The 23,531-nt window shown below is 40.6% G+C and overlaps 1 protein-coding gene across 3 annotated transcripts in view; it reads left to right on the forward strand.

Annotated features, from left to right (window-relative positions):
- Nucleotides 1-23,531, forward strand: part of CDC40 (cell division cycle 40) — a 59,064-nt gene that overhangs the window by 29,342 nt on the left and 6,191 nt on the right. For all 3 annotated transcript variants that reach the window (XM_073337030.2, XM_073337032.1, XM_073337031.2), the window contains 8 exons: nt 1,169-1,308; nt 2,153-2,249; nt 4,696-4,835; nt 9,009-9,083; nt 12,896-12,941; nt 15,159-15,260; nt 19,567-19,682; nt 19,978-20,111. In XM_073337030.2, coding sequence (XP_073193131.1) covers nt 1,169-1,308; nt 2,153-2,249; nt 4,696-4,835; nt 9,009-9,083; nt 12,896-12,941; nt 15,159-15,260; nt 19,567-19,682; nt 19,978-20,111 — 850 coding nt within the window. The remainder of the gene's footprint in view (nt 1-1,168; nt 1,309-2,152; nt 2,250-4,695; nt 4,836-9,008; nt 9,084-12,895; nt 12,942-15,158; nt 15,261-19,566; nt 19,683-19,977; nt 20,112-23,531) is intronic.

The following is a 23,531-nucleotide window of genomic DNA, read 5'->3' on the forward strand; positions in this document are numbered from 1 at the left end:
TGCTCATGTAAACACCTTCTCACAAGTAGTAACATCTTCCCCCATATAGCCTGAAATTTGTTCCTATGTTTAATTAATACATACTGCTGTAGCTTGTTCAGTATGTTATTTTCAAATGTTTTTAAAAGGTGTTAACTTCATTTTCTCCTTTAAAATTGAAGTTGAGGATATTAGAGTTCCTTTCACATAACAATTCCATTGGGGAGAGAGGCAGTCAAGACGAAAGTTGTTTTAAAATTAAACTTAACCTGTTACTAATAACATCTGTAGTTAATTTAAAGTTTTTTAAAAACTCTAATTTTATTTATAAGGTGTACTGTTTGTTTGCTTTGACATTATGCTGGCTCTTTCCCTTTTTATAGGCAGTATCACTTTCTGATTCATATGCAGTAAATGTTTACGATTTCTGAGTGTATACATTATTTTAAAAATCACTAATATATATCATGATATGAAGGGTTTTATACAACTTAATGCATAATCTAAACTTTAATGTCTAAAACTCACTGTCACTTGGATTTCCCTCAATATTTTTCTTAATGTTTGTATATTGCAATGTTGAAATTCTGAAAACACAAACTTTACTTTGTAAATGTAAAGAGCATAGCACTCGTGGTAGGTTAGTGCATGTGTGCAGCTCTTGTGTGAGACTTGAAAGATGCTTGGGATGAAGGGAGGGTGGGCAGATGATTGGGGATTCTAATTATTTCTCTAGCGACTGATCTTGAAAAAAAATCTGGTGGTGGAATAGGGAAGCTTAGTTTTCAGGAAAGTCAAGATGTCTGGACTCAATTGTTTTCCAAACTTTACAGAGTACAAAGCATGAAACAATAAAAATGCCTAGTCACTGTGTTCATATGACATTACAAAAGAGTAATGATAAATATATTTTTGTGGACTTCACATGTATTTTGACTCCTGCATGATTAAGTAACTTGTAACAGCCATCCATCATACCTAGAATCTTACAGCCTACCCATCTTCTCGTTACTTTGGATTAAATTAGCTACATTCATAAGTAGATAAGTAAGGCAACATTGTGATCCAGAAGACCTCTTCCCTTCTGTTATCACTTGGTGTTTCTATACTGAAAATACAGTGACTTGTGTTCTTGAAGTTAAAAGTTGCATAAACGTCAGTGTGTATAGTGTTGTGTTTCTTCCTGTAGGTTTAACAGTATTTGAAACAGGACAAAAGAAAATAGAAAAAAGGAAGAAATTCAAAGAGAATGATGCATCTAATATTGATGGCTTCCTGGGACCATGGGCAAAATATGTGGATGAGAAAGAAGTAGCCAAACCCTCAGAAGTAAGCGTTTTTAAAAGTGTATTGGGTAAGAATCGTTAGCAACAAAGTGGCATACCATGGCAGAGACCAAGGTATGGAAGAAATCTTGTGACTTCACCAGTATAGGCCAGTGGAGACCAAATGTACTGTGGCAATGATACATTTGAAGGTAGTGCTTTAAGTGCTGTATGTTTGAAAATTTGGACAGTAGCTTTAGAAGAGATTTTGTGTCTTACTTTGTTGGCCTGAGGATAGCTGCTGTATGATAACAGAAGCAGCTAGGTGAAAAGAATAGTCAAGAAATACTCTTTAGTAGGAAAAAAGACAAGGCTTGCCTCCTTTCAGTCATTGACACTTAGGGCTTGTCCACACATACAGTGCTACAGTGGCACGTCTGGTGAAGATGCTCTATGCCAATGGGAGAGAGCACTCCTGTCCGTATAATAAAACCATCTCTGTGAGAGGAGGTAGCTATGTTGGGGAAGCTCTCCCACTGACACAGCACTTATGTCAGTGTAACTTATATCACTCAGGGGAGTGGTTTATTCACCCCCCTGAGTGACATAAATTATGCTGATATAAGCTGTAGTGTAGACATAGCCTTTGCTATAGCCTGTAAGCCTGAGTAGAATTAATTGTTTTAAAATTCTTTCTAGAGTGTGTATACCTTTCTAAGCTGTTCTGGCTTTGGTTAAAGTTTTACTTTTTTAATTGTTTTTTTTCCTATCCTGAAAATATTTCAAATATTCATATTTAACAAATACATTAATTCTAGTAAATAAACAATGTTTCAGTTTTGTCTTTTTGTCTTCAGCTTCAGGGTAACTCTTTTTAAAAAAGTCAAGACCATATTCTGTTTTTCTAGGAAGAGCAGAAAGAGTTGGATGAAATAACAGCAAAGAGGCAGAAGAAAGGCAAACATGAAGATGATAAACCTGGAGAGGAGAAGACTATCTTACATGGTAATGCCATTTTAGTCTGCTTTAATTTCTGTTACGTTCATAATCAAGGATAATATCGTGTAACTTCGTGTCAGCTATACTGGTAGCTATACTGTGTGAATCCCATTAGCTCCCATATACAACTGTAAAAGGAGTTAGATTCTCCTGTAGGCTGTGTCTACACTACAGACTTTCGAAGAGCTGTAAGATCTGACCAGCGTATCTGTGCTGACAGAAGCTCATAGTATGGATGCAGATATACCAGCAAATTTGCATTGTTACAGGTATAGCCTTTTACTTTCATGGCGGGTAGGGGGGGAGACAGTTTTACCTGTACCAAGAGCAGTTGTGCTGGTATAGCTGCATCCATGACAGGACCTATTCTGTCCTGGTGAAGCATCCCTAGTATAGACAAAGCCTAAGATAGAGGAACTAGGAGCAGGGGGAGAGAGAGGTCCTGCAGGGAACAGCCATATTCATGACCAAGCTCAACTGAAATGTTTTTAAATTAACAGAAAAAGAAAACCTCAGTAAGGGGGAAAATTTGAACTAGTGCCAGTTTGTATTGCTAAGAGTAGTGTGGCAATGTCACCTGTTTGTATATTGATTTCAAAAACGCTGGCGGTCACCTTCAAGTTGCCATTCATTATTTTACAAAATGAAATCTTTAGGGTTTTGGGCTCTGCCCCATTGCAGATCTAGTACTTCACTAACAAATTTGATGTAAGTTCAGTCGTATGCTTTGATCTTGTATTTGCAAGTAATACTTTGGATTAGAGTTCATGCTGTAACAGATTATATATTAAACATTAGACAGTCATTTAAATTTTGTTCTTAGTCTATTTGATGCCAATTTTCTTGCTGTCATGTTGTGAATAATTGTGTAGCCAAGTAGAGTTGCTGCACATTGAAAGCTTGCATCTTTACATAAGAATAATTAATTAGGGCCTCATCCCAAAGCCCTAAGCAGACGAAAAACCCAAGCCTTTCAATGACAGTTTTGCATACATAGGGCCTTTATGAATAAAATTAAAGAGAGTAACTCATAAACTGGGAATCTTCCTTCATTGGTGCTAATTCCTACCAACAGGAAAATACAGAACTGGAAATTCTTTTCACAGTCATATAATAGGAAAAGGAAAGAGCTGTATCACTTACATTTAAGACTTGCTGTATTTGTCATGACCCTGGTATGTCAATAGCGTAACACTCAACAAAGTGAAGAATACAGAACAAATAGACCTGATATTTTGTATCTAGTGATTTTTTCCCCTCTTGTTTTCCCAGAGAAAGGTTCAGCAGGGAATAAATGTTAGAACTGCTTGTTCTGTATTCTTCAGCTGCAAATTATAGATTTCTGAAAAAATAAGCTTATGACCAGAAAGTCATCAGTGCTTCTGTTCTCTAACTGTGTATCTTAAATTATTGATAACTTATTCCAATGCAAAAAGACTTCACCTGAAGTTTAAGGTAGAATGGATCTAAAATAGTCAGACATAATTCCCTTAAGGAACACTTCATTGTTCTCAAAACACAAACTTCATGGAAATTCCAAATTAACGTTCCATTGTATTAAATTACCTAAAATATTCAGTAATATGCAAGTAGACAGTTAAGGTCACTCAAACTTAATGTTGCTTCAAAAATGCTCCCATGAGACAATCTAGAAATTAAGAGACACTTATCTTTCCATCGCACAGGTTCATCTCCTTTGTAGCTAATGTTGAAGTGCTGGGTACTCTCTGAAACATCATTGCCTAAATATGACAATTTTATTTCTTAGATTTGCTCTCTGTGTTTTCAGTCGTATCTGGTTGGTGGTGGTGGCTTTAGGGTTGAGGTGGACTAGCTTTACTGCCGTTAGCCGAGCTGACCAACGGTTCTGTGAGGGGGAATTAGATCTTTATCTGACTCGTTAGCAAATCCGTTGATGCACTATATTCCATTCACAGGGCTAGTTGGAAATATAAATTGCCCCCAAGTTGCCATCAGTTACTTCTGTGAGCCCCACTGAAGGCAATAGGATTGCACAGGTGTAAGGGACTGACTTCAACTCCTGTTGAAACAATTGGAAACAACCTCATTGATTTCAAAAGAGTTGGATTGAGCCATAAGTGAGAGCTCCGTCTGGTCTGTGGAAGCTTTATTGCTGTTGGCGATAAACAAGCCATGGCAAAAATGCTTAATGTTCAGAACCCAAACAGAGTTTCCAGGATTAGCAATCAGAAAAACTCGACTTCTTATTTGTGTACTGGGCACATTTAATATCAAATGGCTGGGACACAATAAATGTAGAAATCCAAAGAGCAATTTTTGCTTGCTTTTTAGAGCAGGACTGCTGCCTTATATCTAATTCTTAATCTTAATTTTGTGTGGTGGTTGGATCTTCCCAAATCTGTAACCTTTGAAATTACAGGTTCCCTGCAATTCATAGTACTCTGTTTTTTTGGTTTGTTCGGTTTTTTAGTCAAAGAAATGTATGACTACCAGGGAAGATCTTATCTTCATGTTCCTCAAGATGTTGGCGTTAATCTCCGTTCTACAGTGCCCCCTGAGAAATGCTATCTCCCAAAGAAACAGCTCCATGTATGGTCTGGACATACAAAGGTAGGGAATATTGTTTTGAAAATGAGGTTTTTCTTTTTTTATAATGTAAATGTTTGTCTTTGTGGCTAAGTAGCTTTTCAGATCCTTATTTATAAAACAATGGACCCAGACTCATTCAAGACAAATTTTCTGGAGTTTCCAAAATTGTGCATAAACAAATTGGGTGTTTGCATACTCAAATGTGTATTCATTCATTTACCAGTTTCCATGCACAATTGCAGGTTTTGCACATATGTAGTGAAATCCTGGTCCCCAGGAAGTCAACAGCAAAACTCCCACTGGCTTCAGTTGGACTAGGAGTTCACCCATACACTGGTACATGAACAAATTAGGTTTAATTCTGGAGGATCATGAAAATTTTGCCCTTATTGTGAAAATTTGTAACATAATTCCCTATCAAAAACAGTTTCATGGTATTAACAGTAACATCACAAGATTTCCCACAATGTAGTTGTTGACTACAATTTCTCCTCCAGAAGTCTTCCTTCACCAACACTGTGTTTACACTACCACTTATGTCAGTATAATTTGTATCGTTCAGGGATGTGAATAAGCCACCCCCTGAGTGACGAAAATTACACTGACCTAAGCACTGATGTGGAAAGTGTGGGGAGTCCCTGAAAGAGAAGGAGGGTATCACCCAGGGAGCTTGTGGTAGGGATCCAGGGAGCCCCTTGCGTGTGCAGCAAGCTCAGTCTGCAGAAGCTATGAAGTGTGCAACCCCCTAGTTATTTAGACTTTATGTATGATTGCACAAAGTCAGTGACATTAAATATCAATAACAGAAGGATTTCCCTACTTTGCCAGTAGCTCTTAGAGAGAGAGTCCTGGGTGAAAGCCAGCTCGCTTAGGGTCAATCCAGATAAACCTGAGATGAAGCTGGGAGGAGGAGGGGAAACATTTTAAAGAACTATTTAACTGCTCCTTGAATTCTGGTTTATTTTTTACAATCGTCAGGGTGGCTTGAAATCTCAGGTTCTTACTAGACTGTTCTCCAGGCACCCAAATGAGAGTGGCCAGCAACTCTTTAGCTTCTAGCAGGCCAGGATATTGCGCCTGTCCATCCCTTCTAGATACAGCTTTTATTCTGGTTCAAATGTGTTTATTACCAAATGCTTGGACTGCTGTAGTGCCTAATCTAGAGCTAGCCTTGAAGACCATTCAGTCATTATCCATTCAGATAATGCAGACTGGATGTGCTTGCTTTTTAGGCAGACCAGACTGCGGATGTGACACACTATGTTCTGACCTGTACATTGGTAAAACTTAAAATGTCTGGACTTTAGCCAGACTTAGGTCGAGGCAAGGCAGCTTACATTGACCTAACTCTGTAAGCGTCAATGCTGAAATATAACTCGCCCGCTGCACTGACTTAACTCCCCCTCCGCGAGAGGCACAGCGCTTAGGTTGATGTAGTTAGGTTGACACAGTGTCAGTGTAGAAACTGCGTTGCTGAGGTCGACTTTCAGGCGCTATCCCACAATGCCCTCCACTGACAGTTAAATTGGTCCATGCACTCCTGGTGAGGATGCGCACCACCAACAAGGAGCGTAATGTGGACATGCAAAAGCAGTTTAATTACTGTGGTGGCTGTACATCGACATAACTAGGTTGATGTGGTTCTGTACTGTAGGCGTTCCCTTAGTTTTCAGAGGCTGCCTCTGCCATGTGTAGTAGGACAACTGCACTCTGAAGGAGCCCCTTTAGTTAGCTGTTGCTAGACAGAAGCTGTTGAATCGGGGCAGGTATTTTTCAGAGTTGGGCCCTCACCATTGCAATTTGATTTTGCCGATAATGCATCTGAGCCCAAGTTGGATTAAGTTTGTGATACAATTCAAGGCACATTCCTTACCCAGAGCTTTCAACTCAAGGCAGACTCTGGAGACTCCTAATGTTTAATCCCTAGACATTTAATCTACTGGCTGCTGTCCACTGTCTTGAATCTCATCCAGTAAGATGAGCCAGCTGTAGCAGACGGTATATGTTCCTCATTCACGCATGGTCATTAGGTACTATCCTAATCCATGTTAAATGTGCTTAAACATGACATTGTGTTAAATGTGTTGCATAGCTGCAATAAGAAGAAAATATTAAGGCCTGGTGTATTCTGTGGCCAGCTTGGCCTGAATTCTGGGGCTGTGTTCTTAGAATCGCTAGCATTTTGTTGCAGCAGGTTGGAAATTATGCTGCGGAATCATTTACATTTGAAAAATGAACAGTGCAAATGAGTGATCTGTGAAAATGAAGGTACAAGTAGAGCAGTAGCCCTTGTATGTTTTGATACTTTTTCTACATAGGTCCCACAATTTCACTATGTAATATGCCAAACTTTTTATACTGACAGTGCATAACTAAGCTTTTGGGGGAGGGCAGGGAAAGAGCAAGCTAGATATCGTGGCAGCAGGGGATATTTGGGGCTTTGGCCCTAAGAGAGAGAAGCACATGACCTGTGCCTTTCTGCTGAAAGGGGCAGCACTGAAATGTTGGCATCTCAAGGGGGTAGTAAAGATTAACATTTTAATGATTTGGGCAGTTTCTGCCTCTTTTGGAGCTGTTGTGTCTGGCTTTTTGCATAATTCTGAACTTTAGAAATTGTGGGTGAAAATCGTGGCCCCATGGAATTCTCTGCCAGAACTCCCTTTGACATCAGTGGGGCTAAGACTTTCATTCCTTGTGGGTTTTTTCCTGCACCAGCACTTTCCATTTATGGTAGCAGTCGTGGGAGAGCTTATATAGACCAACTGCAGAAGTTCTTACCGACCAAGTCTGCTAATCCTGTTTAGTGAAGGTAGTTGGAAGGTAAAAATACCTGCATTATGTCTACACTAGCACTTCCACCATTACTGCTCCCTGTAAAGCTGCACTGTTAGTCCTATTCAGTAGTTAATCTTTTTTTTTTTTTTTTGAGGAAATGTTTTTTTAACCCCACTGTGTTCTATGCACTGATTTCCATGGTACCTCTTAAAATCCCCTGCAAATCTTTTTTAACATTGAATAATCCTAATACTCAAGAAAAGATGCTCATACATTGTGTTTACTCTGAGTGCAGCTGTTGCTTACTCATCAGAAAACTGCACATGCAAATGGTTCCTACATGAACAATTACCTGTTTACATGTGCAAATTTTAGTGGGAAAAGTTTGCCAGTACAAGTTAACTGCTATAAAAATTTGGTTCTGTATCTGTCAGCTTAGTGCCTCTTTTGTGTGTTGAGCAATAAGTAGGCTTGGGAGGCTGTATAAATAATCAGGAATAGCATTTTAAACACACTTGAAAACTTTCTGAATTAGTGTTTTTCCTTTACTTCTCCCATTTCTGAGTTCAAGGTTTAGTTTCCTTGTATTAGTGATGTTTCAAACTTCAAATGCAATGTAGCATTTTTATGAACGTCTTTGCTCTGTTTAGGTATCTGTAATAAAATAAGCTTGCTGTATGAAACCAGCATCCGGAAATCAGGGTGCTGTAAAATAAAGTGATGTAAAGTATTGTCTGTCTGAAAGTCTTTGTTTTTTGTTTTTGTTTTTTTTTCCAACATACGTATCTGTTGGTTTTATAGTAACCTCTTTAAAAATCCAATTGCAGCCCACTGGGATTATTCACCTGAGTAAAGTTACAAATGGCCTTTAGTGTTTTCAGGGTCAGAGCCTCTGTGGTTGAAGTTGTTGTCATGCAAGAGGCCTGAGTTAGAAGTTACCCCAGGAGGCTGCTTAGAGAGGCCCCAGTTACTGCTCACAGGATTGTAGTATAAAGAGGATTGTAGTCACGATTGTGCAGAACTGGGTGTATTATGAAGAGGTCAGATTGGCAGGGGGGAGAGCTCTGTGTTATTCTTTTGTCAAAGCTAACGTTCCAAACCCACAATTTGTATTTCTTTGCCAAGGGCTGCCATGGTAATGGTGTGGGTGGGTGTCCGTGTGGGAGGGGAAGGGGGCATGCACACAACTATTGCAGTGACTCAGGATTGCCCCCTGGTGATTCAGCAGGAGCAATTGATTAAAATACATTGCTGTGTTAAAAGGAGCAGGAGATTGTACAGGCTCCTCTTCAACCTTTCTGATAAGGTTGGTGTTTTAGGATTTGAGCTAAATATTTTAGAAAAGAGGGAAATTGAGCTCGAAAAAAAATCCACATGCTCAATTTGCTGTTCCTTAATCATTTATGTTCTTATTTACAGGGTGTCAGTGCAGTCAGGTTGTTTCCACTCTCTGGCCACATATTGCTATCTTGCTCCATGGACTGTAAAATTAAAGTGAGTTGTTTCTGATATACCTTCACTTCGTACAAATGTAGCATTCACAGCATTTAAATAGTGAGTCTAATTCTGTTAGAACAGGTACTTTTCCAGGGTTTGAGTCCCCTGTTTAAATTTGTATCAGGCTAAAAATTGTCAAATAGTCATCCTACATTCTAGTTTTTCTCCCAGAAATGGTTTGAATTAGTTTTTGTTCTGCATAAAAATAAATAGTTAAGTTGTCAATCACCCGCATTGAATGTAAAAATAAGTAATGCAGAAACTATTTTAATGAAATATAAAGATCACAGTTAAAATGAAGTCAAGAAGTGCAAAAATTAAGGTTTCTGCAGCAACCTGTGTGTGTGTTAAATAGATGCCTATCACCGCCCTGCCCACACTGCATGTACTGTATTTTGTATTCTTCTCCCTCATTTCTCATCTGTTTTTATGTTTAGATTGTAAGTAGGGCTGTCGATTAATTGTAGTTAACTCATGCGATTAATTTTTTTTCATTGCACTGTTAAACAGAATACCAATGGAAATTTATTAAATTTTTGGATGTTTTTCTACATTTTCAAATATATATATTTCTCTTACAACACAGAATACAGTGTACAGTGCTCACTTATATTATTTTTTATTACAAATACACCTCTACCCCGCTATAACGTGACTCGATATAACCCGGGTTTGCATACAACACGGTAAAGCTCAGACACTCTGCTCTGAGCAGCATGTTAAGGATGCCGGGCTGGGGCCGAGGGGTTGGATAAGGGGCAGAGGGTCTTGGGGGCGGTCAGGGGCCCCTTCCCCCAGGTCTGGGAGACAGGAGCTATGGGGGGTCACTTTTGGGGGCCCTGCAGTCCCAGAGTGGCCATGGGTATTAGCGGGGGGCCAGGAGCAGCCCACTCCGCTTCCCTTGCCTCAGCCCCAGCCATGTCGCTCGGGTGAGGGGGCTTGGGGGAAGGGATCCCCCCGGCACTCACTGGCAGCAGAAGTGGAGAGCCCGGCCCCAGCCCGCTCCACTCCGCCAGCTCCCAGCTGCGGCTCTCCGCTTCCCACCGCAGGTGAGTACGGGGGGGGAGTCCTTTCCCCAACCTCCCTGCACACACCCATGGTGGGAAATGGAGCGCCGCAGCTGGGAGATGGCAGAGTGGAGCAGGCTGGGGCAGTGTTGCTCTGCTTCCCGCCGCTGCCGCTGAGTGCCTGTCAGGGGGCGGGGGGTGTTGATAGGGGTCGGAGCAGTCAGGGGACGGAGCGGGGGGTTGGGTAGGGGGTGGAGTCCTGGGGGTGATTAGGAACAGGGGTCTCTGGAGGGGGCGGTCAGGGAACAAGGAACCGGGGGTGGGGGCAAAGCAAGTTCAATATAATGCAGTCTCACCTATAACGCAGTGAGATTTTTTTTTTTGTCTCTCAAGGACTGCGTTATATCAGGATAGAGGTGTATTTGCACTGTAAAATGATAAAAGAAATAGTATTTTTCAGTTCACCTCATACAAGTACTGTAATGCAATCTCTTTATCATAAAAGTGTAACTTACAAATGTAGAATTTTTTTGTTACATAACTGCACTCAAAAACAAAACAATCTAAAACTTTAGAGTCTACAAGTCCACTCAGTTCTACTTCTAGTTCAGCCAATTGCTAAGACGAGCAAGTTTGTTTCCATTTATGGGAGATAGTGTTGCCTGCTTCTTGTTTACAGTGTCACCTGAAAGTGAGAACAGGTGTTCACATGTCACTTTTGTAGCCGGTGTTGCAAGGTATTTACATGCCAGAGATGCTAAACATTTGTATACCCCTTCATGCTTTGGCCACCATTCCAGAGGACATGCTTCCATGCCGATGACACTCGGTTTTTTTGTTTGTTTTTTTAAATGCATTATTTAAATTTTGACTGAACTTCTTGGGGGAGAATTGTATGTCTCCTGTTCTGTTTTACCCGCATTCTGCCATATATTTCATGTTATAACAGTCTCAATGATGATCCAGCACATGTTTGTTTTAAGAACATTTTCACTGCAGATTTGACAAAATGCAAAGAAGGTACCGCTGTGAGATTTCTAAAAATAGCTACAGCACTCGACCCAAAGTTTAAGAATCTGTAGTGCCTTCCAAAATTCAAGAGGGTCGAGGGGTGGATCATGCTTTCAGAAGTCTTAAAAGAGCAACATTCCAATGTGGAAACTACAGAACCCGAACCACCAAAAAAGAAAATCAACCTTCTGCTGGTGGCATCTGACTCAGACGATGAAAATGAACCTGCACTGGTCCACTCCGCTTTGGATAGTTGTCAAGCAGAACACATCATCAGCATGGGCGCAGGTCACATAGGCTGGGAGAGGCTTTGCCTCCCCAAACAGCCAAGTGTTACCCTTCTCCCTGCTGTGACCGCTCCCTGTGTGTGGCTCCAGTCCTCTGGGTCCAGCTTCCCGGTGCTCTGGGGATGGGGAGCTGCAGCCACCCCCCTTCCCAAGGCTGGAGCCATGCGCCGTCCGCACTCTGGAGCTGGGGAGGCTGCAGCCGGCCGGCCAACCCCCAGGGCTGGGGAAGCTGGGGCCATGCACCGCCTGCCCTCCCAACACTCCTTTTGGGGCTGGGGAGCTAGCCATGGGGCTGGGCCAGTGGCCACTGTGGGGTGGGTGTCTCTGGGCTCCAGCGGAAGTGGGGGCTCAGTTCTGGTGGAGGGGAGGGGGGAAGAGGCATGGCCGTGAGCGGAAGGGGTGGGGCTAGGGGCTAGCGTCCCCCAGCCGGTGGTTCATGCACCACCCATGATCATCAGCATGGATGCATGTCCTCTGGAATGGTGTTGACGTATGAAGGGACATGTAAATCTTTAGTCATTATATCTGGCATGTAAATACCTTGCAACGCAAGCTACAGAAGTGCCATACGAAATGCCTGTTCTCGCTTTCAGGTGACATTGTAAACAAAATGCGGGCAGCATTATCTCCTGCAAATTTTAACCAAACTTGTTTGTCTGAGCAACTGGCTGAAGTAGGACTGAGTGAACTTGTAGGCTCTAAAGGTTTAGTTTTGAATGCAGTAATTTTTTGTACATAAGTCTACATGTGTAAGTTGCACTTTCAGGATAAAGAGATTGCATTTTTGTACTTGTATGACGTGAATTGAAAAATACTATTTCGGTTTTTACAGTGCACATATTTGTAATAAAAAATAAATATAAAGTGAGCACTGTACACTTTTTATTCTGTGGTGTAGTTGAAATCAATATATTTGAAAATGTAGAAAACGTCCAAAAATATTTAAATAAATGGTATTCTATTATTGTTTAACAGCACGATTAATCGCTTGACAGTCCTAATTGTAAGCCTTCTGGGGCAGGCATTCTGGTTTCACGTGTGTATGTAAAATGCCTAAAACAATTTGGGTGTTAGCACAGTATAAGTACTTAATAATCATATTTAAATGCTATTACAATTAGGTTGTGAAGGTCACAAGTCCTTAAGCTTACCTTTGCTGCTGCTATCATTTGGTAGAAGACAATGTTATGTAAAGCTACATTTTATAGCTTGGACAAATGTTGATAGCAAAACATTTTTTGCTGAAAAGTTCCTCTTTTGAGTTTATGAAACTGGACCATTTAATTTCTTGTTGCTGAATGAAATTTCATTTTAGTTCAGCCTTGCATACTGTTGAGATAGTTGCAGAAATTCTGTGGCAAATGTTCACATTATTTCTGAATTTCAAGATAGGCTAGTTGTGGTCAAAATTCTCATATAGTGTCATGTACATCTGTAGTTAAACTTGTCATTTCATAAGAATGTGGTGCAGAAATTAACATTCCTTGTTTTGTTTTTGTTTAAGCTATGGGAGGTATATGGTGAACGAAGATGCTTACGAACATTTATTGGTAACCTCTCTTTTTTTTGCTGAACTCTTTAATATACATTAAAACAACTTCCTTCTTTCCTTGTCTCCTCCCCCCCCCCCCCCCAAGTAGATTTAATTACTTTGTGATTTTGGGGGGAGAGGGTGTCAGTGCTACAGAAGACATGTAGGCATCTGAGAAAAATATCAGCTTTTCAGTGTGGTGTTGGCATGAATGCTGAAGAGGCTGCATTTGTGAATGATCTTACTTTGTTTTTAATCAACATGATTTAGTGTTGGCACTGAAGACTTCTAGACCATAAAAACAAGATATTAGTGTACTGGGTCAATCAGTTATGGGTCACGACCAGAAATGTATTGTATAGATCCCTATTATTGTTACCTACTCCTCCTCTCAATATGTCATGTCTGAAATTAGATGGTATGTTAACAGTAAAGGTAGTGTCTCCTTACTTGTACTGTGAGGTACCTAGCACGCTTTTGGGTGTGCTAAAATTAACAGTTGTGATACCATCATTTAACTAGGTCTTCTCTTCTGGGCTAGACAAGAAATGAATTTCTAATGCAAAAGGAACAGAGGAAAACTTCTCACAAAAACTGTTCAGACCTTCTTTCAAATATGAAAATGGAACAAGTCCAATTTTTTCCTTGTAATTGAGAACTTTTTCAGAGAATCGAGAGAGATAAATGTGAGCTTTCTAGCAGCCTTTGCTGTAGCTTCTAAGCAGCAGTTTTTCTTTTGAAATGGAAACACTTCTAGAATGATGTACCGTCATTTGAAGTGCCCTTTTATCAGTGTTTCTAGTACCCAAGGCACCAAGCAGATTGGCTAAACTGATGCCTCAGAAAAGGATCTTCCAGAAGAGACTCTTCTCTTTGAATTATGGTTTCAGAACTTTCCTCTCATGAGTCAGATTCACCTGCTGTATTTATTTTAAAAATGTGTGTAAGCTAAAATGTAGGGCCCCTATAAGTCTGCTACAATGGCCAACCAGAATTATTCTGCAAGGCGGTGGAGATGATTCTACCTGAGCCACACGCCTTCCTGACCTAAGTATTTCCTGTATTCCGCAGGGGATTTAATTTAAGCCTGCCAAAATTATTTACCCACTTGATATTGCTGCCATCCCAAAATTTTGCTGTGCCTAGCAGTTGGCATCCTCTTCATAGAATTCCTCTATAGTGTTCAGTCCTTGATTCTCCCTTACTTTTTTATCTTGGATGTTAATGTTTGTTGTGATATTTTTCACATGCAATGCATTGTTGCTATAACTATGTCCAGGACAATATTTGAAGCAATAGTGAATTTTGTGCGTCGTATTTGTAGTGCAGTATGTCATTTCAGTGCAGTGGAGAGATCAGCTGCATCACATCTTAAGATGTGTGGAATATGTAGACAAAATGAATATTTTAATTTTAAATAAATTGCTTTGGGGGGGGGCAGACTTCTTTAATATGAATGTCAACAAAACTAGTCATCTAAACTTTCTGTTACCATCCTGGCATTTATCCCATCCTCATGCAGTTTAGCTCATTAGGCTAGTTAAGTGTTAAGATGAGTGCACTTGTTCCAAAAAAAACCTTCTGTCAGTGCAGTTCCAAAGTAACTTCTCTCTGGCTGTCTGCAGTAGACTGCTTTGGGAAATTCCCTGCTGTTGCATTATCACCACTAGAGGGAGTTGATCTTTTGCTGCTGTGTCACATAACCTTGTAAAGGACAGGTTTAGACAATACAGTAATAAAAATGGCAGTCGCTGTTTGAGCCCTGTGACTGATAACAGGTGGGGCTGCAATTATGGTGGTGTAGCAATGGAAGATTTTCCTAGTGCAGGGAGACCTCCTGTGGTCAGTCTTATTCCTCGAATAGATGTTTATTTTTAAAGGCATGCTATATTTAATCTGGAGAAGTTTTAGAATTTTCCGCAGCGTTGCGGTCAGTCTCTTTGCAGAAAATTCCCAATGGTTTTATTTTCAAATCTCATAATGGCCTTTAGGAGGTACTGTTACTTTTCCAGTTGAATTGGTCTGCTGGAACTAAATTTACAAGATATTCTTAGATGAGTTCTAGTAAGTAGTTTTCTGTGTTGCCAGAGAGTGTAATTCAAAGCTGTAATTGACCATTAGTATTGTGGTTTATCTGCATTCTGTCTGTGGTAATGTTCTCCAGAAAATCCTAATTCCTAGCACTGGGGGTAAAGGGTTAATTCTTCTCTCTACCACATTTCTTTTTATCTTGTAGGGCACAGTAAAGCAGTTCGAGACATCTGCTTTAACAATGCTGGAACTCAATTTCTTAGTGCAGCATATGACCGGTATCTTAAACTCTGGGACACTGAAACAGGTAGGCTTAAATACATACATGTTCAAATCTGATAATCATTGTAACTAGTAGTAAATAGCTACTGTTTTAATAGCCATGCTTCCTCTTTTATTATTATATGCTCTTACAGTGCAACATTGGTGTGTCAAATACAGGGAGAGCAATTTTCTCATCTCCTGAATATTTTTGTTGTCACTGTAAAGCTACAGTTAAGGTTGTCTTGGTGTTTAAGTTAAAAATCCATGGTAACAAGGGTTCACACATTATTTAAAAAAAATTACTTTGAACTGAAAATTTACATAGCAAGTCGAAGAATGGGGCCAAACATTTACCAAATTAGAGAGAATTATTTGGCACCCCTTCACTTATAAGAATGAAATTAAGTAGTAAAAGTACATTTTTGAATTGAATATTTTATTATAATTTGGTAAAGGATTTATTCTATAACAGTTCTTCCAGATTTTAAAAAAAAAAAATAGAATTTTCCCAGATGGGTTGGGGAAAGAAAGAACAGTAATTATAGCAACGACATTTATTTCACAACATTTTGTATTTTCATTGCTAAGAACTTTAACAAATAATTCTATTCACCTAATGCTGAGTGTCTCTGCCAAATACACAATCAAAAAAAGGTATTTTAAATCCTGTTAGATACTAAATATGGTTTTCTTATTGCTGCACTACTACTCCCATTGTGCCTCTGTGGTACTTAGCAAATATTCAATACTTAACTGAAGACTTCCTTAATTTTGTGCATTTGCCAAATATATGAAGTCTGTTTTACTTTAACTTGTGTGGTGACTGATCTTAGCGTTCTTGGGGCCAGTCATCTTCCACTTTGCACTTAATGTGCAGGCCACGTTTTTAATAGTCATGTTCAAGGTCCTTTTCCCCTAGATTTTCTCAATGTAGGAAAACGACTATTAAAAGAGTAAAAAGAATCTGAATAGGGCAACTCCAGAGAAGAGGCTTTGTAACAGAATTATCAGTACCATAATTTTTTTTATTTTTTTTAAATATCTTGCATAGCAGAGCTCGGGGCCATTCCAGCTTATAGGCAAACTAGGCAGCTTCCTGGGGCAGCTGGACCAAAACTGGGTGACACTGTGACCCCATGCACCAGGTGACAAGGCCACTTAGTCAAATTTGGCCCAGCTGTCCCTCCATCACGATGGAGGGGCAGTTGGGTCAACCCACAATGCGTGGCACTGTGACTTAGTACTTGCCCCCACTTTGACCAAAACCCTAGATCCATTATTTCAGTAGAGAACCTGTGTTCTAGAGCAGTGGTTTTCAAACTGCGGGTCGTGACCCAGTACTGGATCGCAGAATGTAAGGCACTAGATTGCGGCAGCTCTGGTCAGCATCTCCGACCAGGCCGTTAAAAGTCCCGTTGGCAGTGCTGCCCGGCTAAGGTAGGCTAGTCCCTACCTGTTCTGACATCACGCTGTGGCCAGCAGCAGGTCCGGTTCCTGGGGGGGGGTGCCACAGGGCTTCGCGCGCTGCCCCCACCCCAAGCACTGGCTCCACACCGGCCAGTGGGAGCTGGGGGGGCAGTGCCTGCAGGCAAGAACTGCGCAGAGCCACTTGTGAGCCTCCGCCTAGGAGCCGGACCTGCTGCTGGCCACTTCTGGGGCACAGCGCAGTCCGCAGTGCCAGGATAGGCAAGAAGCCTGCCTTAGCATCCCTGCTGACGGGGAACCACTGTAGGTAAGCCTGCAACCCACCCCGTGCCCCAGTCCACTACCCCAGCCCTGAGCCCCCCCAAACCCCCCTCCTGCACCCCAAAGCCCTCATTCCTGGCCCCACCCCAGAAGCTGCACACCCAGCTCAGAACCCTGACCCCCTCCTGCACCCCAACCCTCTGCCCCAGCCTTGAGCCCCCACAAACCCAGAGCCTGCACCCCCAGCCCAGAGCCCTGATCCTCTTCCACACCCCAGCCCAGAACCCCCTCCCACACTCTGAACCCCTCATTCCCAGCCCCCCGCCGCAGCCCTCACCCCCGCAGCCCACACCCCAACCCTCTGCCCCAGCCCTGAGCCCCTTCCATACCCCAAACCACTCATCCCCAGCACACAAGGGGGGGTGGCACACTGAAGTTTTGCTCAGGGCAGCAAGTGTCTCCCAGATCTTTATAAGTAGATGAGGATCACTCTTTCTGTACTTGGATTAACTCAAGTGTTCTGCATAGTTTACAAGGGAAAAAAATATTTTTTTCTAACTGCTAGCTTGCAAATTCAGCTTGGTCTTTGAAAGTCAAAATGGATTTTTCTCCTCATGCATATTAATTGACAATACATACTGGAGGCCAAACTCTGCCCTCCTAAAATACATACAATATCAAGGTTAGACACCATTAAAGAGCTGTGTAGAGTGCATCTTTGTTCAGAAGGCTTCATAATCTCCTGGCACTTAGTTTGCAAGGCCATGTCTGTGATTGTTTTCCTTAAAATCACCTTGTGGAGGCAACAATGGAAATAGCAGTATATTAAAAAGATGCACATGGCTGACAGCATTTTAACCACTCTTGTCATCTAACTGGTCAGAGCAGGTCTAAATGACACTGTGGGTTAAAAAACCAGCAGCCACTGACATTTCGTTTATACTACTGGTGCTTCCACTGTTGTCACCACCAATGGATCAGTCCTGGTCAATTCTATTCTTAGGGTAGTATCTGAGTACCTTCCAGTAATGCATTAAGCAACATGACTAACACCTATCATGTGGTTGTTCTCTCCCCAAGGGAGAGGTTTGTGCAGTGGAGGGTTTTGTTCTGGGATTTTTTTATTATCTCTCTCTCTCACTCACACTCACTGTCTCTCTCTGCTGTATGTTAGAGAAGGCAAGGTCAAAGCAATGCATCTTTAATTAAGAGCGGAAGGTGGTGAGGTTTTTGATGTTCCTTGGGGATGTCATTCCATAGTCCTGAGCTGGCCCCTAGAGGAAGTTCTGTCTCCCACACAAATGAGTTTACCCTTCTTATAGAATTATATTCTTGCTAGAGGAGCGTAGTTGTCAACCACAGTCTTCAGTTGATCTTTTAGATACCTTGGGTCCAGGCCATTGAGTGCTCTGAAAATAAGGACTGAGAACTTAAACTGGATTCAGTATTCTATGGGAAGCCAGCGTAGGGAGCGGAGGACAGGCTTGAGGTGTTTGCAGTAGCCTGTGTTTCTGAGAAGACGTGCTTCAGCATTCTATACTGGTTGGAGTTTCCTTACACTGGGCATGAAGTCGTCAGTGCTTTTTTGTATTTCTGTAGTCCGTCCAAAAGGTGATGAAGGCAAGAGGCCAAGTCATCATTTGCCAGGATGGGGTGGAGTCTTCTAACCAACCAGAGATGATAAAAAACATTATTCAAAGATGCGGCTGTGTGCGTACTTAGCATCAGTGAGGAATCCAGGAGTGCTCCTTAACTATGAACTCAATTGACCAATTGTGGATGTGTACCTTTAACCAATTGTGGATGTGTACCTTTAACCAAAGGAAAATATACTTTGGCTGCAAACTCCTCAAAATGTTTTCTTCTCACTATCACCATAGCTTCTGCCTTGCTTGAGTTCAGCTTCAGCCAGCTGATCTTGTCCAAGCATTGGGCCTTGCTGGTTGTGGTGGTGGTGGCAGTGAAGGAATAGGGTAGGTAAAGCTGTGTGTCTTCTGCATATTGCTGGCACTTTGAGTTTATATTGTCTGACCAGTTCACCTAGTGGTTCTATGTAGACGTTGAAAAGGACCGGTGAGAGAATTGTTCCTTGTGAAACTCTACAAGTGATGGGTCTAGTATTGAGGTGATAATGAGTCACCAGGTCCGTGATGACTCATGGTGGGGTGCTGATGTCTTTTAGGAGGCTTTGGAATTTGATGGCATCCATGAGTATTCATGGTTGAATCAGGATCATTGGTCTATCTTGTTGCCTGGCAGTTGAAGGTTTCTGACTCCTGTCTTAATAAGGTGATGGGTCTGTCCAAGACAGTGGCTGGGTTGTGATGTCCTCAGTATTGATATCTAGGCTAAAGATCAGGTCCAGGGTGTGACCAGCTGCCTTGGTTGAACAAGGTAGCAATGGTGGGAAACTTTATGGGGGCAGGGAGGAGAGAAGATCTAATATAAACAAGATCCAAGTCATCTCCAGAATAATTCCCAATCTCTGATCCTTTCAGGGAGTTGAAAGCCTATGTTTTTGTTTTCTCCGGATCTAAACTAAGTAAAACATCTCTAGGTACAAAGATGGATAAATTATGGTAGCTTATTACTGTGAGCATTTATAAAACTATGTTTGAGAAACTTTTGAACTGATCTAATTTGAATGGCTTGTCTGTTTACAGGGCAATGTGTTTCAAGGTTCACAAACAGGAAGGTTCCATACTGTGTCAAATTCAATCCTGATGAAGATAAACAAAATCTTTTTGTGGCAGGAATGTCAGATAAAAAAATTGTACAGGTAAGACTCAGAACTTAATTAAATGTTTCCTGATCTCATTATTTTGTAAAGTTTTTGTACCTGACATTTAAATTTAGCTGCTGAATAACTGCAATGCCTTTATTATATTTCAAAATCATAGACCTTTTCTTTCCTTTTTTAACAGTATTTTTGAATGAACACTCCCTCAAAGGCTGTTGCTGGAGTGCTTACTCTCTGACCTGAAAATCTGACTAAATATCAGAAGCTTTATAGTTTCAAGTTCAGGAATGTATTAGAACCTAAGTGGCTCTGACGCTGGCTGTTTAATTTGCAGTGGGACGTTCGAAGTGGGGAGATTGTGCAGGAGTATGATAGGCATTTGGGAGCTGTCAACACCATTGTGTTTGTGGATGAGAACAGACGGTTTGTGAGTACATCTGATGACAAGAGTTTAAGAGTCTGGGAATGGTAAGTTTCAAACCTCACAAAGTTTTGATTTCACATTAGTACAGAGCAAACTGGGAAATAGTTAACAATTTTTAAGTCAAATCAATGCAATTACTTTGAAGTTTTGGTGCAGTAACTTCTGGCTAGCCAAACAAAAAGTTAAATTAATTTAAACTTCCACAAATCCATTTCTATTGTTCTCTACAGTAGTTGAAATATTTAAAAAGAAGCAGTGCCAGAAAAAAATCAGTGATGTTCCTGCTGCTAGTTTCTAGTCTATTTTACAGTGCTATTGACCAATTGTAAATACTCTACACCAAACCCGTATGTTCTGCATTCCACAGGCTAGTCTGAGAGCCAGTTCTTAACGTATTTGTTCAGTCAAATGAAACATCCCTTCCTGAAACTAGATGTAAGACCATTAATTGTATTTTTAAAATCCCTTAGAAGTAAAGATTTTTAAAATGTCTAACACTTAACTCTTTTTACTGGCTTACAATTCTCCTGTGTTGCAGTACTTATTATCTGAGGGCTTCTTTTTAAAAACCTGTGAAATTTTCATTAATTCTATCCAAAAGCAAAGCAGAGAATTTCATAGTTTACAGCGGACTTGATTGGTATGAATGTGCAAGAGCATTCAGGTCACATTTATTCAACATACTGTACTAGCCCAAAATGAAATCAAATATCTTGTTAGATTGATTTTTATCTAAACCAAACTTAGCACCTGCAGTAATATAAAAATTATTGCTGGAAATTTTTTCTAGGATAGTCAGTCATATGGTATAGGGTTTTAATCGGTGAAATGATTTGCTTCTTACTCCTGTATAACACACTCTAGGTGAATACCAATCAAATTATTTTAACTTTACTTATAAAGTAAAAGTGGTGCCATGGGCTGTGTTATGTGGAAACAGTGGGCATAGCCATATCAGCTTGTGGCAGACAACATTCGGTTAATGGTTTCTCTCATCTGCTATCCCATAGGAGGTATAGCAGCACTGAAATTGCATGTATAAAGAATTGCCTGTGTGATGCTACTTTAGAGTACCGTAAAGATAACTAATAAGTCAAATCGTTTAATAGTTTCATTCTAGCTTTTCGGTCATGGTGGTTGGGTTTTTTTTTTTTTGGTTTTTTTTTTGGTAAAAACATTGACAAAAATTATAGTGGCAGTCTGGTGTATAAAATTCCATCCAAGAAAAGACTCATTTAGAAATATTATTTGAACTGCTCTTCAGTTCTAATGTGAGTTGGGAGAGAGGTGTGTTCTGTTCAGTTCCTGAAACTTAGAAAAAGCCTTTGGTGATTAAAGAAAATGATTCATTCTGGCCTTTTCATTGAATCCAGCTGGCTATCTTTAGGATCTACAGTAGTTGTACATTGCCCTTCGTGGATGGAGGAATCTAGGTCACAGCAGTGCCCAACTGATGTCCATATTGTATCACACAGTTACTGCCTGTTTTTATTAAAAAAAAAAAAAAAAAAAAGTGTGAAAGGTATATTGAAATTCATTTTAAGCTTGTGCTAGCTCTACTGCCACATGCTGTTTTGTGATAATCTCTGTTCAGTACTCTGGATTTCGCTCCCTGGCTAGCAGTTTGGGAGCTATGTGAAGGCAGTGCACTTGGCCACACAGGTGAGAAGAAGTGCCCAGATCATTCTCTGGGTGACTCAGTGGGTGTTTTGACTGGTTCTGGAAGGAGCTTTGTCTGAAATTCCTCATCTGGAAGGACTGTTGATCTGACCGAGTGCTGGTGGGTTAGCTCCAAGCAGCTTCAGTGAACCCCTTAAGGAGTAGGAAAAGTCCTTGGGTACAATTAATTTTAACAGGGATTTCTTCTGTTTGGTTTGTGGAGCCGTGTCTCTCTTGCACAGAACTGCTGCCTCTTGGGACTGGATGCTCTTGTTTCTTGTGGTTCCTGACAATGGATAAGATAAACAGCTAAAGGGTGGAATGTGACCTTCCCTTTCCTCCTTCCCACCACAAAGAATCTAGTCGCAGAACATCACAGCCTGATTGTCCTAAATGTAGATATTCTCAAATTATTTTAGAAGTCACAGGGATAGTGTTGTCTCATTCAGCTATTATGAAATATAGATTAGATCATATTCCATCATTCAAATTTTGCTTAAGAGACTGATTAAAGCTAATATAGAGCGCTTTTCCCACTCTGCTCATTCATCGCTGTGGACTGTTGTTCAGAACATTTAATGAAATATGCTTATCTGTCTGTAGGCAAATTTCACAGATTTCAGGCTCCAAATTAACGGTATTTGCATTAAAACTAAATGAACATGTTCAGCACTGCAGCTTTTGGAGCTTGAAGAATTTCATATGTCAAGTTGTCACCCATAGTGCTGTGAATAAATCCCTCTTTTCTGTTACTTTTATAACAGGCATTTTATATGGCTCGGTTAATTGATTATTTCACTTCTTGATAGGTTTAAATGTACAAATATCTCTTTCTTTACTTTACATTAATAATAAGCCTGAAGATTTTGATTTTAACAAGAGCCAGAAAAAGCTTTACAAGTAAATATGACCTGTACATGTAATTAAATGTAGCTTTTAAGAGCAAGTTTTTAATTGCTTTTGTAGTGTTCTTAATTGTGTAGAGGAATGTTTAGGGTGTTTTGTAATCAAACCTCAGTTGGTAAGCATTTTCACTTGGCCAGCATTGGCAGTGGTCTGACATTTCTGAACAACTTTCCCATGATAATTGAATCTCCATTTCACAGATGTTACGCTGTGTACAGATTCTGCTTTCATGTTTACTGGATTGCAGTGTCCTTCCTTTGTGGAACTGCAACAGTAAGAATCTAGAACAATAAATGTTTTTCAGATAACAAACTATATTTGCTCAGTGGAATCTGAACTGGGATATTCTGAAGTTTGCTTTCCTGCTTTCTACTTATTGCATCCATATGGCAGTGATATTAAAGTTGAGGTGGTTGTTGTATTCTAAACCCCTTGATGTGTGAAAATGCAGAATTTTATTCTCACTCCTTAGTATTTTCCTGGTGCTACTCAGGGAAATGGCAAAATGGTTTGGGCTGCTGTGCCATCGTTATATTGATGATACTCAGCTCAAAATTTTCCTACCTCCAAGTCACTAGTGAACCAGTGCCCCATAGTGGTATCTAATGCTGGTTTAATTCTCTGCTAGGATGACGAGGCTAATGCAATCCCTAGGCTTCAGATGATCTCCCTGGAGTGGTCTGTCTTTCCATAGTTCCCAAGCTCTCCCATAAGCAAACTGAAGTCTTTTAAGAGCTTTTATGTCTCAGGTAGTTCCAAACACTTTTTCCCTTTCCCTTTCAAGAGACCCTAACTTTTATTTCCTGCTAGGTTTGGTCAGGAGGAAAGAGATCACAGTGGAGCACTCTAATGTTTGCCAGTGAAGGTTATACACTTTCACCACTTATAACTGTCAGCTC

Source organism: Lepidochelys kempii, chromosome 3, assembly GCF_965140285.1.
Source record: "Lepidochelys kempii isolate rLepKem1 chromosome 3, rLepKem1.hap1, whole genome shotgun sequence".
NCBI lineage: Eukaryota > Metazoa > Chordata > Testudines > Cheloniidae > Lepidochelys > Lepidochelys kempii.